This window comes from Garra rufa, chromosome 17, assembly GCF_049309525.1.
Source record: "Garra rufa chromosome 17, GarRuf1.0, whole genome shotgun sequence".
In the NCBI taxonomy this organism is placed as follows: domain Eukaryota; kingdom Metazoa; phylum Chordata; class Actinopteri; order Cypriniformes; family Cyprinidae; genus Garra; species Garra rufa.
In genome coordinates, this window is record NC_133377.1 from 36,455,816 (window position 1) to 36,476,189 (window position 20,374).

At 28.5% G+C, this 20,374-nt stretch overlaps 1 protein-coding gene across 2 annotated transcripts in view; it reads right to left on the reverse strand.

Annotated features, from left to right (window-relative positions):
* Window positions 1-813: 813 nt before the first annotated feature.
* The window catches only part of khdrbs3 (KH domain containing, RNA binding, signal transduction associated 3), a 218,881-nt gene continuing 199,320 nt past the window's right edge, over window positions 814-20,374 (reverse strand). Inside the window, exons 8-11 of one of the 2 annotated variants that reach the window (XR_012340074.1) lie at window positions 19,104-19,162; window positions 12,635-12,756; window positions 8,323-8,383; window positions 814-1,387 (exon numbers count right to left, since the gene is read on the reverse strand). Coding sequence is in view for 1 of the 2 variants with exons in the window: in XM_073822420.1 (XP_073678521.1) it covers window positions 12,665-12,756; window positions 19,104-19,162 (151 nt within the window). In the remaining variant the exon portion in view is untranslated. Of the gene's footprint in view, window positions 1,388-8,322; window positions 8,384-9,438; window positions 12,757-19,103; window positions 19,163-20,374 lie in introns of those variants that run through there. The other variant, XM_073822420.1, reaches the window with a different exon arrangement.

Sequence of the window (20,374 nt, forward strand, 5' to 3'; positions counted from 1 at the left end):
TATAGCAATATATATATATATATATATATATATATAAATGTGAGTGAGAAAAATGAAAAAAATATAATAAAAAATTAAATAAAAAATCTATAAATAAAAACAAATAAATATACAATTAATTAATAAATTTATTAATAAAAAAAAATGGTTTTATTACAGTTCTATACATGTAAAATTAAAAATTTGAATTCTAAGATTATTAAAAATGAATTAATTAAAATGAATAATTAAAAGAACAATTTTATTCAAAATTTTTAAATGAAATGCAGCTAAAATAGCAATAAATAAATGCATATTTTTATGTGAATGAAATAAAAAATTATATAAATAAAAATATAATATATTAATAAATATAAAAATAATATGTATAAAAATAATCAATAAATATAATAATAGAATTACTTAAATTGCTAAAATAATAATAATAATAATAATAACAATAATAAAATAATAATTGCATTATAGTTCTATACATGTACAATTAAAAATAATACAAAAAATATTAAAATGATAAAAAAATTAATTAAACAATTTAAAAAAGACCAATTTTATTACATTCAAAATGTAGCTAAACAGCCAACAATAAATATTTTTCAAATAAATATATATAAATAAATGTAATAAAAAATAACCAATAAATTAAAACAAGTAAATGAATAAAATAAAGTATAAATTGTTACACATTTTAACAACTGAACTAACTGGACCAGAATAAAATATTATGTATATTGCTGTTCCCTGTTAAATCTGACACAATGAGCTAATGGGAAACCAGATGCTGAGATGAAAGTTCCTTTATTAGTCTGAATTCATTCAACATCCTCATAATGAACTTATCACAAGTGCATTCTATCTACTTCACGTTAATTGTTGTGTGATAGATCTAGAATTCATATTTCACTCTGTCTTTCCCACTCACATTTCGCCGAACGTCTTTCTCTCTCCGGCTCCTGCGAGAGTCTTAATGTGTTAGCACATGACACATGCCCCCATTACCCATAAGTCTGTGTGTAGACAGAAGTGGGTTCACCCTCAGTGCAGCCTGCTGCAAAATGCATGTAGGAGCCTATATAGCGTGTCTGAGGCAGCTGTGAAAGCAGCACGTCTCCCTTGAGGACCGCAGAGAGAAGGGTGGACCGCTTGTCTGCCCGTTATTGGCACATTAACGCTCTTAGTGTGGCGCTTTGTGACCTCGCAGAGCTTCAGAAGCCTTTTCCAGAAAGTTCCAGTAGAAATTGAGTCTTCCCCGTGGAGCAGCGTGCTCCTCTGTGGGCCACCAGGGACTTTTTAAGTTTGCTCATAGTGTTTTTCTGGCTGAGCACAAGCTCTCTATGGCAGCGTCTGTGCAGTTTTAGTCTTCAAGATCAGATGATGCAGCCAGACCTCCCTAAAACACAGAGAAAAACATCAAAAACATCAAAGATGAATCATACAAACAAAATCAAGTGGCAGTTGTTGCTAGACGGCCTGTGTCAAAGACTCTACAAACTAATATGTAATATGTTGATCTGAAGAGCATGTAATGTAACATCATGAAAAGGGGTCTGCGGATCACTAGGGGTCTGTCTCATATAGCCAGAGGTCTGCAATATTACGGACTTCACTCACTTTTTGAGCAGCCTAGATTCTGTAAGTAGGTTTTATATTCATTTTCTCTGTGAGCATTAAAATCGTCAGTAAAGTGAGATCTGTTTTAAATATTTTATATAAAAAATAATTTATATAAATAATTATATTTTATATAATTAAAATAAATAAATAAATAATAAATATTTAAAACAAAATGCAAACAAAACAACCAACAAAAACAAAACCAATTAGAAATTAATTCAAATATTTGAAAACATAAAATAAAAAAATTAAATAGCAACATAACAAAAGAAGCTGAAAAGCCAACAAAAAAGTACTAAAATATTACAAAATAGTTACAAATATTACAAATAAAAATAAATATTTAAATAAAAATATGAAAATATGATTTAAAAAAAAATAAATAGCAACATAAAACCAGTTTAAAACAATTTATAAATGTTAATTTCCAAGCAAATGTAAACAAATACAAAATTAATAAATAAATATAGGAATAAATGTTTCAAGCTAAAAAAAGGCCAACAAAAAACATTATAAATATTACAAAATAAATAAAAATATTACAAACATTTACAATATATATATATATATATATATATATATATATATATATATATATATATATTAAATTAAATTAAATAGCAATACAAAGCTTTATAAAACATCTTATTCAAGTTAATTTAACTTTAGTTTATTACTAATGAATTTAAATTATAAAAAAATGACAAAATAAAAAATTAATAAAATTAATAAGCAACATAAAACATTGTATTAAAGTTCATTTCAACCCAAATGTAAATAAATACTGAAAGAATGAATGAATGAATGATAAATTAATGTTTCAAGCAAAAAAAGGAGCTGAAAAGCCAACAAAAAACATACTAAAAAATGACAAAACAGTTAAAAATATTACAAATTTTTACAAAATAAAAATAAATTAATTAAATAGCAACACAAAGCTTTATAAAACATCTTATTCGAGTTCATTTAAAATAATAAATAAATAAATACTTATTTCATACAAAATGCAACCAAAACAACCAACAAAAAACTATTTGAAATTAATTTAAATATTTAAAAAATTTAAAAGATTAAATAAAATTAAATAGCAACATAAAACCATTATTAATGTTAATTTCCAAGCAAATGTAAATAAATAATAAATTAATAAATATATAAAGGTATGAATGTTTCAAGCATTTACAGTCTATGGTTTCAAGCTAAAAAAAAAAAGAAACAGCCAACAAAAAACTTACAAAAAATTACAAAATAGTTAAAAATATAAAAAAAAAATTTACAAAATAAAAAATTAATTAAATAGCAACACAAAACTTTATAGAACATCTTATTCAAGTTAGTTTAAAATAATAAATAAATACTTATTATAAAAAATTAATATATAAGATTTGAAATTAAATAAAAGATTAAATAAAATTAAATAGCAACCAGTTTAAGGAATGGACTGAATGGAATGAATGTTTCAAGCTAAAAAAAAAAAAAAAAAAAAATTAAATAGCAACACAAAGCTTTATAAAACATCTTATTTAAGTTAATTTAAAATAAATAAATAAATAAATAACATTTTCTAACAAAATGCAACTGAAACAACCAACAAAAAACAATGTAAATAAATACTGAAAGAATTAATGATAAATGAATATTTCAAGCAAAAAAAAAAAAAAAAAACTTGCAAAAAACTGACTATAATGTTACAAAATAATTACAAATTTACCAAATAAAAAGAGAATTAAAATTAATTACCAACACAAAGCTTTATAAAACGGCTTAAGTTAATAATAAAAATAAAATAAATCAATATTTCAGACGAAATGCAACCAAAACAACCAACAAAAAACAGTAAGTTAATTTCAAACCAAATGTAAATAAATACTATGAATAGTATAAATGAATGAATAAAGGAATGTTTCAAGCTAAAATAAATAAATGAAAATAAAAAATATTACAAAATAACACAAAGCTTTACAAAACATCTTATTCAAGTTAATTTCTAATAAATAAATAAATAAATAAATATCTCAAACAAACTGTAGCTGAAACAAATTATTTGATATTAAAAACAAAGAATACAATAAAATGCACACAACAAAATAAAATAAAAAAGAATAAATAGCAATACAATCCTGTTTAAAACATTCAAAGTAAATTTCAAATGAGATGTGGCTGAAACAGACTGATACACGGCTTGTGCAGACGCACATACTATTGAGTAACTCCTTAAGAGTTCATAGTAGGCCAGTCTTGAAAGGATTATGATGCTAAAAATCAATTTCTTTCTGGAGAAAATGTCTTGGGTTTTAAGCGTCTGAGTACGCTATCAAAAAGAGCCTCTGTGTTTTCCTGTGTGATTTTTGTTTGCTCATTTCTTGTGTACGTATGACCAGGATGTAATCTGGAAAAACCAATTTATGCAGCCGTCCCTCCGATCTATCTTCTGTTTTATGGAGATAAACGCCGCCGTTTCATCACTTCTCTAGCATGTTATATTGGTGGCGGTGCAAACAAAACAGTTCTGCATTGAAAAAAGTTCAAGAAAACTACAGCAAAAATATTGATCAAAAAGTTGCTGAAACTCAGATGTTCCGAAGTACCTTACTAAAGGACAAAAGGAATAAACAGATCACCTGCAGCTTTCTGTTCATTCTGTTTACATATGCATCCACATCTGCATAGGCTAATGCATGGATTAGTGCATCGTATGTTGAATATAGGTATATGGGTGGCAATGATCAGCCACAGAGAGCAGTCGTTCTGATAGGATTACTCTGTGAGATCTCTAACCGTCTCTCTCTCTGTTTCTGTCTGTGTCTCTGCTCTCCCGACGGCTCATCTCTTTATCCTCTCATGCCGTGGAAGCTGTTGTTTGACAGTCGCTGGAGGAAAGCATGTCTGCTCTCTGGAGGCAGGGATTTAACAGCAGACGCACTTAATAGAACTCTTGCTTTCCTCGTCACTGCCAGGCGACTTCAGTTCGTTTGCACATTAAAGCCCTCATTTGTGCTCAAATGTCTCGTAATATTACAATAATACTAGAGAACACCTAGAGAGTATTTCTAGGGAAGGATTGAGTGTTTGTGTTCCCTGAACAGCAGATTACAGATATTTTAGCTAAAGAGTGTCATTATTTGTTGTGAGGGTGTTTACATTGATCTGTTTCGGAAACCCAGCACTGCAAGTTTCCTAATGACATTACAACTGTGTTTTAATGCAAATTAGTTATTTTACTTGCAGGGATTTTCATTTTTTGTATTAACTTAACAGTTCAAATAATAGCTGAAATTATGCTTTTTCAAAAACATTTTTAATGCTAATAAAATGTACATTTTCTAATTAATCTATTTTAATTTGTTTATTTAATATTGGCTATTATTTAAAGTCTGAACTAAAACAGCCAACAAATATTAAAACTAATTAAAAATATTATGTGTATATATATATATATATATATATTAGGGGTGGGCATAGATTAATTTTTTTTAATCTAGATTAATCTAGATTAAATCTTGGAATTAATCTAGATTAATCTAGATTAAAATGGCTAATTTGAATTCTGCTGAAGGCATTCAGAATATGTGTGCTACCCAAATAATGACTTAAAGTCTTTGAGAATGGATCATAAAGCTCATAAAGCTGTTCTGTGATAATTTGTTGATGAAAATAAATTATGTTCAATTAGATGTACTTGTGTTTACTAACTAACTAACACTGAAATTATTTTTTCTCCCTATTAGATTGTGTTTTTTTTAACGTCAACACCTACCCAGCCCATTACATGTTACACCGTACTTTTATTTTGACAGGTTGCCGTGAAGTTTCTGTGTCATACAGTATGATATGATGCTAGTTTTCTCAAATGAAACGGTAAAAGTGACACTCACAGCAGTTTGGGAGATTGAGTTTATCTGTTCATGTGAGATGAAAATGTCAAAAATTACCGGGAGCGTCACGTGTGTTTCAGTATGAGTGTAGTAAAAGCTCGTCTCCGCAATGCATCCATACAGCTAGGCAAACGGAACATATCGGATTCATATTAAAACGGTCTTTTTGCATTTCAGTTTTCACATACACTAGTCCATATCGCGATTTGAATTAAGTGACTGACCAACATTTGATTTATGAATCCAAAAAACGACGAATTTACGTGGCATTTCGCTATAGTAGATTCGGTTTTTATGAATGGAGGACGACGCGATCCCGTCTGTGTTTTGGCGGAGGAGACTTAAACGCGCGACCATATTCTATAGTCTTCGGTATACATCCGCGTTAAACTATCAAGGTGAAAGTCATCATAGCTTGCGTAGTTTAGACCCAGCTCCCAACCCAAATTTGAGAATAGATTAACGGCGATATTTTTTTTATCGCGCGATAAGAGTTTCACGTTAACGCAGCACGTTAACGCCGATAACGGCCCACCACTAATATATATATATATATATATTTAAAAAACATTCAAATGTAACATGCATAAAATAAACATCATCAATAAATAAATATGCATTTTCTAATGAATCTATTCTAATTTGGTTATCTGGCTATTATTTAAACACCTAAATAAATATATAAATAAATATAAATAAAATAAAACGTCATAAACTTAAACAGACAACTAATATTAAAAGTAATTTCGAAAATAATGAAAAATATATTAAAAAACATTCAAATGTAAACAGAAATAAATATCAACATGTATAAAATAAATATCATCAATAAATAATCAGCATTTTCTAATTAATCTATTCTTATTTGGTTATTTGGCTATTATTTAAACACCTAAATAAATATAAATAAATAAATATAAATAAAATAAAACGTCATAAACTTAAACAGACAACTAATATTAAAAGTAATTTCGAAAATAATGAAAAATTTATTTTAAAAAACATTAAAATGTAAAAAGAAATAAATATCAACATGTATAAAATAAATATCATCAATAAATAATCTGCATTTTCTAATTAATCTATTCTTATTTGGTTATTTGGCTATTATTTAAACACCGAAATAAATATCATAAACTTAAACAGACAACTAATATTAAAACTAATTTAGAAAATAATTCAAAATATATTTAAAATATAAAATATATATAAAAAACATTCAAATGTAAAATGCATAAAATAAATAAATAAATCTACATTTTCTAATTAATCTATTCTAATTTGGTTATTTGGTTATTATATAAACTCCTAAATAAATATAAAAGAAATAAACATGAACTTAAACAGCCAACATATATTAAAACTAATTTACAAAATATAATAACAAAAAACATATGTATGTAAATAAATAAATATATTTTAAAAACCTGCATTTTCTAATTAATCTATTCTAATTTGGTTAATTTCCTATTATTTAAACACCTAAATTAATATAAATAAAATAAAATAAAATAAAATAAACCTAAACAGACAACAAATATTAAAACTAATTTAGAAAATAATTACAAATATATTTAAAAACATTAAAACGTTCAATGCATAAAATAAATAAATAAATCTACATTTTCTAATTAATCTTTTCTAATTTGGTTATTATTTAAACTCCTAAAAGAATATAAATGAAATAAACATCAACTTAAATAGCCAACAAATATTAAAACTAATTTAGAAAATAATTTAAATATATATTTAAAAACATTGTATAAATAAAACAAATGTATAAAAATGTATAAAATAATTTTCTAATTAATCTGTTCTAATTTGGTTATTTGGCTTTTATTAAACCTTTTAAATGAATATAAATGAAATACACATAATCATTTAAAACAGCCAACAAATATTAAAACTAATTTAAAAAATAATTTAAAAATATTTGAAAACATTAAAACACAAAATGCACAAATAAATAAATAAAATTTATTAAAATTTAGTTATTTGGTTATGATTTAAACTCTATTAAACTATTTCATTTAAAATATAAGTAAAATAAAATAAAATGAAATAAAAACTAAAACAGCCCACAAATATTAAAAGTATATATATATATATATATATATATATATATATATATATATATATATAAAAAAAAAAAAAAAAAAAAAAAATATATATATATATATATATATATATATATATATATATATATATATATATATATATAAACATTAAAATGTAAAATTTATAAAATAACTGAAAATAAATAAATAAAATGTATTTACATTTTCTAATTAATCTGTTCTAATTTGGTTATTTATTTATTTATTTATTTATTTATGGTTATTTTATGTTATTTATTATTTATTATTATTTAACCCTTTGTAAATGAATATAAATTAAATAAACTTAATTAACTAAAACAGCCAACAAATATTAAAACTAATTTAGAAAGTATTTAAAAAAATTAAATATTTAAAAACATTAAAACGTAAAATGTATTTAAATAACTGAAAATAAAAATAAATAAATTCTACATTTTCTAATTAATCTGTTCTAATTTAGTTATTAAACTAATATATATATATAAAATAAATAAATATAATAAATAAGTTAAATAAATAAATAAATAAATAATTTTATTTTAAAACAAATACATTTAGATGTAGTACAAAACATTTATGAAAATTAATTTCAACATGAAACAGGTTGATATATGGCTTACATATATGTGATAAAAGACATAAAACATTCACCAAATTCTTCAGATTGTTTCTGGACTATTTTCATATTGCAAAATATTTTTTGTAATTCAAAAAAAAAACAAAAACAACAAGCTCACCTTAACCAATCTGAGAAGAGCATCAGTGGCGTTTCATGGCTTCGGGCCCAGCTATTGCAATCTAAAAAAAGAAAAGACAAACATTAAAACTGAAAGTGTACTGATTACAAAACCAAAACCAAAAAGACACAAACAGACAAGTTAACCACAAAAATCTGCAATGCTTTACAAAGCTTATAATAAGACAATATGAAACATTCATTTATTTAAAGCTACAGCACATATAAAAAGAAATCATTTTATCTCCTCCTTACAAATAATTAGTGATAATAATGATTTGTTAAAGCAATATTACAGCTATTTATTAAGCTTTTTACACTTTTACTTCTAATTTAAGCTCCTCAGCAAAACGTAAGCCAAGAACAGCTTTAAATGAACAGGTTTGTTTTGGTTTGATCCAGTTTAAGGGCTAGTTTAGATGAGATTAGATTGTGACGGGTTGATTACCTTGTAGAACGAAGGCCTGTAAATACAGCTACCGCCATCCTCATCAGCTCTGAGGTCAGCTGGGGTCATTTAGAGGTCATGTGGGGGCGGGCTGTTTAGTGGACTATAGAGACGGTCATGTGACCGGAAGGGGGAAGAAAGAGCAAAAACAGCAAGCAGAAATCCCCAAAAAAGAACCAAGGTCAAAAAGCCACCGCTTACATGACTCAATCTTAAAAGATGAAATATGACAATATGTGGAGTTACTTTCCATCTGCAACAGTACCGGTAATAAAAGAGAGTGATTAAAGATATATTAGTGGGTAATTAACTTCATAAGCTTTACCACAGAGGAGTCTCATGTGTTTTCAAGTAGCAGATAATAGGGTAAGCTTATAATTGCAAATTTATTTCAAGCTGCTGGGTACGGTATATTACAAATAAATTTAATTGTGCCGCTCGCAATTAAATTTGACTCTACTGTCAAAATAGTTACATGCATCAGATTCAGCTTTGAAAGAAATACTAGAAAGTCAGAGGGGACAAATATCGTTTTTGGTTTATTTTCACTTTTATGTAGGCTTAAAGGATTTATTTTTTGTCTCACTCCAGTTTTTCTTCTTATCATAAGATACTGTACGCTACCCTTTTGACGATAATACACAGCAGATGTTAGTTTAGATTATGAAGTTTTACCAAAGCAAACAAGGACAAAATGTGCTCTCAAACACAACGATGCTTTTTCTTTCAAAAAGTTTATTTTAGAATCAACTGAGACGAGAATTAAAGGGCTTACACAAGCTTACAAAGATTATAGCTCTTAACAGAAATGTATTAAACTGCCACCACCAGTACCACAATAATAATTTTCATTACTATCACTTTTTAAACTTCAGCATACATTTGATTAGACTTGGAATAGTTTTATAAAACAGCACTAGTTAAACTTTAGTCAACAGTATTTGGCTTAGAAATGACTTTGCTGTGCACTTAAAATGCATTACAAGAGGGTTTCAAGGATACACAATTCCCCGACTATCACAATGCTTCAGTTCAGTCTTTTCTTAGTTTTTAAATACTGGTTTGCTATTTTTAACCCATCCGCGCTATATAAGATACTAATGGAAAGCCAATGTTAGTGGCGTATAAAGGCTTATATGGGCTATAATGCATTAGAAATGCACAGGAGTAACTTCTAGATGTCATTAACTTGAAGGAATCTCTCATACAGTGTCTTGCGAAAGTATTCACACCCCTTCACGTTTTATGTTTCTGCCTTATGTTAAACTGCTTTAAATTACTTTTTCCCCCACTTCAGTCTACACTCCGTACACCATAATGACAAAGCAAAAACTGAGTTGTCACAACTTTGTAAATGTAAAACTAAAATAAGCACATTGCATGCAAGTATTCACACCCTTAACTCAGTACTCAGTTAAAGTTGCCATAGAATGGAAAACTGTATTTACCTTGGCATAGTTGAATAATAACAGTTCTGTATATGGACATGGCATACCCTGAGCCACTGAAGGGACATGCGATCACAAAAGTGAAAGTAAAATGAACAGTGCATTCAGAACGGCAGTTTCAATAAACCGCAAATTAATAGCGGCTCGAGCTCCGTGATTAAATATATATTCTCCACCATGTGTTTCCTTGATCCGTGAACTACTGAAATGAGCCGCTCTGTAAAACAGCCAATCAGAGCAGAGCTTCTCATTATTATTCATGAACCTTCCAAATAAGGTAATAACAGACCATTTCATTCTAGGGACAAATCCTAGGGTTGTGAATGGACCTGTAAAACAGTTTCTGGAGAATTTTTGCCCTTTCCTATGCCATATACCTTCTGTGTAGATATCAGAGAACAATTTAAAACATTGTATCAATGCATTCCATGGCACCTTTAAGAACCTTTACGGTCTTTTTGGGTATGATGCAACAAGCTTTGCACATCTGCATTTGGCAATTATCTGCCATTCTTCTCCTTACCTCTTTACCTCGCAATCTAAGTCAGCTTGGATGAGGGCAGACATTTTCAGGTTTCTCCAGAAATGTTTGATTGGGTTCAAGCCCAGGCTCTTGCTGGACCACTCAAGGACTCTCACAGAGCTGTGTGTTTAGGGTCATTGTCGTTTTAGAAGGTGAACCTTCTGCTCAGTCTGAGGTTCTGAATGCTCTAGACTAAGTTTTCATAAGGCTATCTCAATATTTGAATGCATTGAGATTTCTTCTCAGTTCCTCAGTTGTCACTGAAAAACAGCCCCACAGCATGAGGCTGCTACCTCCATAATTTACTTTTAGGATGTTATTCTGCAGGTGATGAGCAGTGCCTGATTTCCTTCAAACATGATGCTTGGAACTGAGGTTTCTCAGACCAGAGAATCTTGTTTCTCACAGTCTGATGGTCCTTTAGGTGCTTTTATCCAAATTCCAAATGTGTTTTTATGTGTCTTCAGACACAACTGAATCTTGCCACAACACCATAAAGCCCAGATCTGTGGAGTGTTGCACTGATGTTTGTCCTTCTGTAAATTTCTTTAATCTGCATTTATAATCTTGGAGATCAACTAGAGTGGCCATCAGCTTCTTGATCACCAATCTAGCCAAGGCCCTTCTCCATCAATTGCTCAGTTTGGTCAGGAGGCCAGCTCTAAAAAAGTCTGGTTGTTTCAAACTTCTTCCATTAACGGTAATGGAGACTACATGCTTCAGTGAACCTTCAATGTAGCAGAATTTTTTTTCTGATCCCTTCCCAGATGTGTGGCTTGATGGAATCCTGTTTCTGAGCTCTACAGGAGTTTTTCTTTTTAAATCAGGGCCTGGTTTTTGCTCTGATATGCATTTACAGCTGTTAGACCTTTTATTAAGACATGTGTGCCCTTCTAGATCATACCCATTCAATTAAATTTGCCACAGGTTAGTTCCACTTGAACATCTATAAGCAATATGAACACTCCTGAGCTAAATTTCAACTGTCTCAGATAGAGTATGAATACTTATGCAATGGAATCATTTAAGTTTATTATTTTTAATAAATTTGCCTAAATGTTAAAAAACAGTTTTTTGCTTTGCCATTATGGTGTATGGAGTCTAGATTGATGTCGAAAAAAGCAATTTAAAGCAGTTTAACAAACTGCAACATAACAAAATGTGAAGAAAACTAAGGGGTATGAAATACTTTCGCAAGGCACTGTATATCTGAAATTGTGAAACTGAACTGGAAACTTCAGTCAGTCGGATTAATTTCCCAAAACTGTCAATTCAGACGCTCCTCAGAAGGTCTATAAGTAGATCGCTCACTAGAAGAAAACACCTATTACCACAGAGCTCATTAAAGGGTTTAAACGCTCAACACAAAAACCAGACAAAACTACGCAGGCTTTTCTCATCGCAACTGAAACTGCACACAGTTATTATTATTTTTTCACGACATGCTCCTATAAGCCCTTTAACGCTGAAGAACTTTCCATTTAGAAAAGAGAAAGGAAGGAAAAACAACATGTGCACTGAGATTTACTTTTTTTCTCTCTAGTTAAAGGTAGAATTTACAAGGGACACATTGAAGCTGATCACCCATCAAAAAAAAAGTATCTACAAAAACTGACCTGCTAAATCTAAACATCATACACCTCTTATAACTCCGCCCCTGAAGCGCTAGTGCCCGCCTCCCTCCGCCATAAGTAGGTCTATTTGAACTCTGATTGGTTCTCTGAATTTAAACTACATAATCCAGTGATCCGTAATGTTCCGTTTGTTGGGGGTCGTCCGTGTTACAACAGAGAATCAGTTCCAGAGAATCTTAATTTTACCCATCAGCTATTTTTGTCGTTTTGGTTGGTTTTATTTGCAAAAAAGGAAATAGAGTCCATAGAAAATCCATTACTTGGGAGGGCACATGAAGGACTGTAGCAGGTCAGAACCGGGAGTACGGCTGCTCTCTGTACACTCCTTTGCTTTTCCTTGCTGGTGGCGCCTTGTTGCGGTTGTTTGTCCATTCCTCCGGGCCTGAAGAGGGAGACAAAGAGCAAAGGTCAGAAGGTTCATTAGTCGTTCAGGCCCTCAACGCTTTAATTAGTGCAGTCTGTAGTGAAACATGCTCAGAGAATGCTGTTAATGATTTGTACGCCCTTCACGCAAACGCATAAGTCACAGGCTAACAGTGACATGCTTGAGTACTTACTCAAATATATTTTAGTCAATTAAATGTGTTTTTGTGATGACTGTGTATTGTACATTGTACATAAATGTGAGAAATTGATCATTTAGCTTTTGAAATGAGGTGAAAATATTAGTGTCATGTTTTGGTGGCTTGCGGAAAAATGGGTGACCTGTCAAGAATATGCCCAGATCATATTTTACCCCAAAATTTTATTTTTCAGAAATGAAAAATATTCAGAATCATATAAATATGTGACCCAGGACCACAAAACCAGTCTTTAGCAGCACGGGTATATTTCTTGCAATAGCCAAAAACACATTGTATGGTTCAAAGTTATCGATTTCTCTTTTATGCCAAAAATCATTAGGATATTAAGTAAAGATCATGTTCCATGAAGATATTTTGTAAATTTCCTGCCGTAAATATATCAAAACTTATTTTTTGATTAGTAATATGAATTGCTAAGAACTTCATTTGGACAACTTTAAAGGTGATTTTCTCAATATTTTGATTTTTTTGCACCCTCAGATTCCAGATTTCAAATTATTGTATCTCGGCCAAATATTGTCCTATCCTAACATCAATGGAAAGCTTATTTATTCAGTATAAATCTCAATTTCAAACATTTTACCCTTATGACTGGTTTTGTGGTCCAGGGCCACATATAATAATAAAAAAAAAAAAAAAAAAAAAAATTATAATAATAATAACAATAATAATGAGATTTGCTTTGCAATGTGATGTAAAACAAATAAAAATAATAAAATAAATAAAAAAGTAAAAAAAAAAAAAATATTCCTGAAGCTTAATAAAGGTTATTTATTCAGTATAAATCTCAATTTCACAAATCAGGGTCACATATAGTTTTTAAAAATAAAATAAATAAAAATAATAATGGGATTTTTTTTTTGCAACACGATGAAATAGCAATTTAAAAATTATATTAAAAAGCAAAATAAATAAAAATAATAAAATGAATAAAAAAGTATTAAGCCATTGTAATACTTGTTGTAATGCCTTTAATGTATTTGTATGTTAACATTAATTTATAATATATTAATGAAAATCAGCTATATATATATATATATGTGTGTGTTTGTGTGTGTGTGTGTGTGTGTGTGTGTGTGTGTGTGTGTGTGTGTGTGTGTGTGTGTGTGTGTGTGTGTGTATAAATAACGACAATAACTCAAATTTATAATGTATTTATGATCATTTATGTATAATGATAACTTTACATATTTAAAATCGAAAGGTTCGAAACACAAATTAAACATAAAAGAATATAAAAGTCTATACATTTTAAAAAAGAAAAAAAGAAAAAAAGAAAATTAAAACATGGTAGAATTTTTATTATTATTATTATTATTATTATTATATTTTATTTTATAATTTTATTTTTAGATTATAGTTAAAATATAATATATAATATAAAATATAATAATTAATATTTTATTTATAATGATCTAATACAAATATCTACTTAAACATAGAATTTATTAATAATGATTAATATAATTAATAAAATAATAATATTTCATAATTTACATATATTATATAATGAAATATACGTGATAAATATAGTAATAATACATAACTTATATTTAAATAATTCATATTTATAATGTATTTGTAATAATTAATATTTTAATGATGTGATTACACATTTTAAAATTAGTCTGGGTCTAGCACAAGAACAAAACATTAAATAAATAAAATAAATAAATAAAATCTATACATAGACAGCAATTTGGGAAAAAACTGTGTTTTAATGTGGCCTTGATACAACAAAAACTTCTAGGACATAAAAGTGACATGAAAAAAATCTATACAGTAATCTAATCTAATAATTGTATTTGAAAATATACTTATAATTATATAATTTAAGTCATCATTTTAAAATAAAAATAATATATATTAGGTTTGAAAGTAAATACTGAAATTATAGTGGATTTCAGCATCTACCATAACACTCGCAGTGAGAAATATTGCAAGTGGAGTGATACATACTTATATATATATATGAGTTTGTTTCTGCTAGATTCACCTGTCTGCCAGTAAAGTGGTATTTCTTTGTGAGTGTGTGTTAAACAATTACTTTGCTCTTCCTGCCTACTGGGACCCTGTCAGTGATTTGTTGTCAGACATACAGCAATCCAAACCACCTTCAAATGTGATTTTTACACAACAGCATCAATCTTTAAAACAACAAAGCTCAAGAGTCACAACACCATCCACTATCTTCCTCTGTGAGCTCATGCCACCTCTGATAATTTAGCCCAACTAGCGCTGACAATCAGAGAGAAACGTCCCCAAACCATCCTGCCTTTGTCCTTCACCTCAGAAAGAACAAAACAAGCTTAATTGCAGCAGAGGATCAAATAGCCACTTGAAAGGGGTTTAGTGGAGTGCCCTCGAGCGAGAGGTTACCGCCGCCATTAGCGTAACAGCAGAGCTCATTCACGAGCGTCCGCGTCGATGAACGAGAATGCTATCGACGCTAGCTTTTGTGTGATCTTGCTCTTTTTCAGCTTTGCTTAGGGGCAGGAAGGCACAAAGGCCGTTGCTCTAAAGTCACTCGTTTTTCAGACCGGGAGCCGTAGCCAATAATCTTTAATTAGAGAGCTGTCAATCTCCGGTTAGCCTGCGCTAGCTTCAAGAAAAGGGTTCACGCGCACTGTCCTCGCGTTTACAAAGAACAAGGATGTGTATCAGCCGGATAATAGGGAGCTCTCCTTTAAACTGTCAAGCTGTCTATGCGTCGTCCCACCTGGAAAAGTGTTAAGTTGAGTGTTATGGATTGCTTATGTGTCAGTGAGTGTAAGAGCTATGCGTTTCAAAAGTGGCCGCAAAGTGACAAATGACTGGAAAGTGACATGGAGGAAATGTGAAAGACAAAGAGAAAAGGTAAAGTCACTTTTAAGATGCAATTGCACAGCCACTTCCATTTTTCTTTTTTGGATCAGTTCTGTAGTCTAATCTAAAGGGCTGTCATGTCCAAACAAGCTGTCTTTCACTCTTATATCTCATTTCCTTGTGCTTTATTATATTTATTAAAGGAGTTTGATAACACAAATATCGCTACTACCTTATTCTGAGAAGGTTTATTATATATACAGTACAGACCAAAAGTTTGGACACACCTTCTCATTCAGGTGTGTCCAAACTTTTGGTCTGTACTGTAGATATGAATTCAACTGAAAAAACTTGTGAAAAAATATCTTTCAGGTGGTCAAATAGCAAATAGCAAATAGTGGAGCTCTGCAGCCACCATCCAAAAGATGGGCAAAAATCTTACACTAAACCATGTGAATTAAAGTTAGAAATGTGGGTCTTTTATAAAGTGAATTTTACATAAAAAAGCAGTTTTTGTATAAAAACCCATTTAAAAATATTTATTTATGAATTTATACATATTTAAAAAATATCACTAACCCACTGAAAACTGCACAAATGTAGAGTAAAAACTTTAATAAACAGAAAATATATACAGTACAGACCAAAAGTTTTGGTCTGTTCTGTAAATTTTTTTTATTATATATATATTTTTTTCTTTTAGATTATCATAGGATGTAAAAGATAATCATTTATATTTATTTATAATTATATAATATATATTACAAATATAAAAACAATAAATACACAATAAATGTTACAACAACAATTATTCATATTTATAATACATTTATAATAATTCATATTTTAATGATCGATTTACATATTTTAAAATTGAAAATGTGGTTCCAAAACAAGAATGAATCTTAAAATAAAAATAAAGTCTATACATAGAAAGGCATTTGGAAAAGCTAAAAAAAAGAAAAGAGATGGTAGAAGTTTCCCTATTTTTAATATGATCATAAATTAGTTTTTTTTTTTTTGTGGTGGAAATGTTTTCTAATTAATATTATTTCATATAACTATTATTAGATTTCTCCGTTTATTTATTATCATCTTCTAATTTTATTTTAAGATTATTCTTTTTATAATAATTAATATTCTATTTATAATTATAAAATTCAAATGCATACATTTTATTTTATATAATAATTAGTATCAATAAGAAAATAATTGTATTTTATAATTTATTTATAATTGTTTAATACAATATACATTATAAAAATAGAAGTAATAAATAATAAAAACTAGTATTAAAATAATAATTTATATTTATAATGCATTTATGATAATTAGTACTTTAATTATGGATTTACATATTTTTAAATTGGGTTTGGAACAAAAATAAAACATAATAAAAATAAAATCTATACATAGACAGGCATTTTGATTAAATTTTTTATAAAAAATGTTAATTAATTTTAATTTGTATTATTTTTTATATATTTATATATTTTTATATATTTATATTTTATTATTTTATTTTTATTATTTATTATTTTTATACAATTTTTTTTAGCTAATAATTTCTCAAATAAAATAACTAATATATATATATATATATATATATATATATATATATACTTTTATTTATAAGTAGCCTATATAATGAAGAAAATTAAGACAGTAGAAGTTTCCAATTTTTTAATCTTCACATAACAAAAATCATAAATTAGGGACTAGTTTTTTTATTTGTATTATTATTTATTTTTTGTGCTGGAATCATTGTCTGATTATTATTTATTTTATATAATAATAATAATAATAATAATAATAATAATTATTATTATTATATTTATTTGTTTTTATTTGTATTGTTATTTTCATAAATTCATAAATTATTATTATACGATTTACTTTTATTATTTTTTATATTTTGATTTTTAGATTAAAGCTTCTAAAATATACAAATTAACATTTTATTTAAAATGATATAATACAAATATAAACATAAATATATAATTTTTATTAATAATAATTAATAATAGTAAATTCAGAAAATAATAATATTTCATAATTGATCTATAATTATATAATAAAATATACATTATAAATATAGAAACAACACAAAATAATTCATTTTTTACAATGTATTTATGATTATTAGTATTTTTGTGATGGATTTGCATATTTTAAAATAGGGTTTGAAACAAGAATAAAACATAAAAAAAAAATATATATATATATATATATATATATATATATATATAGCATTTGGAAAGCAGAAAAAATAGGACATGGTAAAACTATTATTTATTTATTTTTATTTATTGCTGTGGAAACGTCTGATTATTATTTATTATTTAGTATTATTTTTTTATTTTATCATTATTATTATTATATTTTTAGATTATAGTTTCTAAAATATAACAATATTTTATTAATAATGATATAATGCAAATATATACATAAATTACAAAATAATAATATTTCATAATTTATTTATAATTCTGTAATACAATATACATTCTAAATATAGAAATAATACATAACGATTTACATATTTTAAAATTAATATCTGGGTCTGGAACAATAATAAAACCTAAAATAATAATAACATCTATTCACAGACATTCATTTGGAAATCAGAAAAAAAAAATCAAAGTTTTAATGTGGCCTTCATACAACAAACAAAAGTAAACCCAAAGAAATCTATAAACTGAAAGTTTAAAACTATATGCTGAACAAAACCAACTTTTGATTCTGTTACAAATATCATTTATAAATAATACACTTGTAAACACACACACAAATGCTTCAATCTGCGAAACTGCCCACAAATGCATCTGTATATACACACTACAATATTCTAGCCGCAGAGAAATACAATGGAACCTCTTATCTTTTTTGCTGGGACAATGAGCTTACAACAGCCACATCAGCAATTTCAGGCCATTGCAATTCTTCTCCAGATATCTCTGCCATATTTATGCTATTCTGTACCTACAGTATTCGTAACTGCAAACTTGTTTGCCTTTCACAGAACGCGTGTCCAACAGCATTTTGATTCTTTTGCTGCATCCGAACCCGACTCCCTTCAGCAGTCATTGTAAATGTCTGTTCATGTAAACACAATGCCGTTCTATAGAACAAGCCTTGCAATGCCAGCAGTATTTATAACAAGCAGGAGCTCTGCGTTCTTTGAGCAGAAAACAGACTCAAAGTTCATGCACTAACTGGAAGTATTATAAAAAATAGACAGCATATTGCTTTACTGCACTGATGGAAATCAAGCCAAACAGGCTGTCGATTTACTGCAATAATTCCACAAGTTTATATTGACAGAAAAAAAAAATCTTACCGTAAGAGTCGTATGCTTCTCCGCTGATGCCATGGCTGTATTCATAATAATCATCTGAGCTGTGAAAAGAAATGAGAGACAGAAATTTAGAACAATCTTCTTAAAAAATAAAGTCTCTTCTGCTCACCAAGCTTGCATTTATTTGATCCAAAGTACAGCAGAAACATTAAGATTTTTAAATATTTTTTACAATGAAAACAAATATATATATGGATATATATGAATATATTTTAAAATGTAATTTATTTATGTGATTTTAAAGCTGAATTTTTAGCATCATTACTCCAGCATCATCTGGCTGCAAATATGATCAATTTTAATGATCCATTGTCAAAAAATAAAACCTTTCAGTTGGCACTGTATGTGTTTGTATCTGCATTCATATACAGACCGAGAAAACCAAAGCAAGAAAAAGGTGATGAGAGTTCAAGGCATGTGTCTGCTTATTTGACATTGGCTGCTCCCTATTTAAATTGACAAAGCAACATCTCAGCAGCCACACGAAGCAGAGTAACCCATCGGAGAAGCTATTTTCCGAGCAGATTTGCAGCGCGGCTTTCTTTCATTCCTGCGTCTCAGAAGTTTTGCTCCTGGGTCTCTGTTCCCTTTCTGCCTCCAAATTGAGTTTTTTTTCCCATAGGCCCTCAGCTGAGCTGTCCGGTGTCAATCACAACTGACTGCTAACCATATCCCGATGTTCATGCTCCCATAATTCCACTGGCCTCAGTAAGGACGGCGCCATGAGAAATAGAAGCCTTGCTGGAAAATGAAAAGACACTCACCAGCTCTCTCAGCTTCCACCATTGAGGATTCTTCAGATTTGGACCTATTGTTTACATTCTATTCTATAGCAACTCTGTCATATTGTCTTTTATATTAGCTTCCTTAAAGGGATAGTTCACCTAAAAATGAAAATTTGATGTTTATCTGTGCGGCTGATGTGACCGCACTCAGGAGAGTAGAACTCTTTGGATTCAGAGGTAAATAATGATATAAATACTGTTCAGTTTCTTACACAGACTGATCATTTTGGGTGTTAAGACCTCAATGTCTCGCCATGAGCCACAGGGTTTAATTTGGTTTTGTCTGTGTATGTTTTTTTTACTCTTGAAGATTTGGTAACCATTGACTGCCATTATATGACTGACAGACTGCAAAGGTTTGAGTTAAAAATCTTTGTTTGTGTTCTACTGAAGAAACAAAGTCACCTACATCGTTGATGCCCTGAGGGTAAGCAGATAAACATCAAATTTTCATTTTTGGGTGAACTA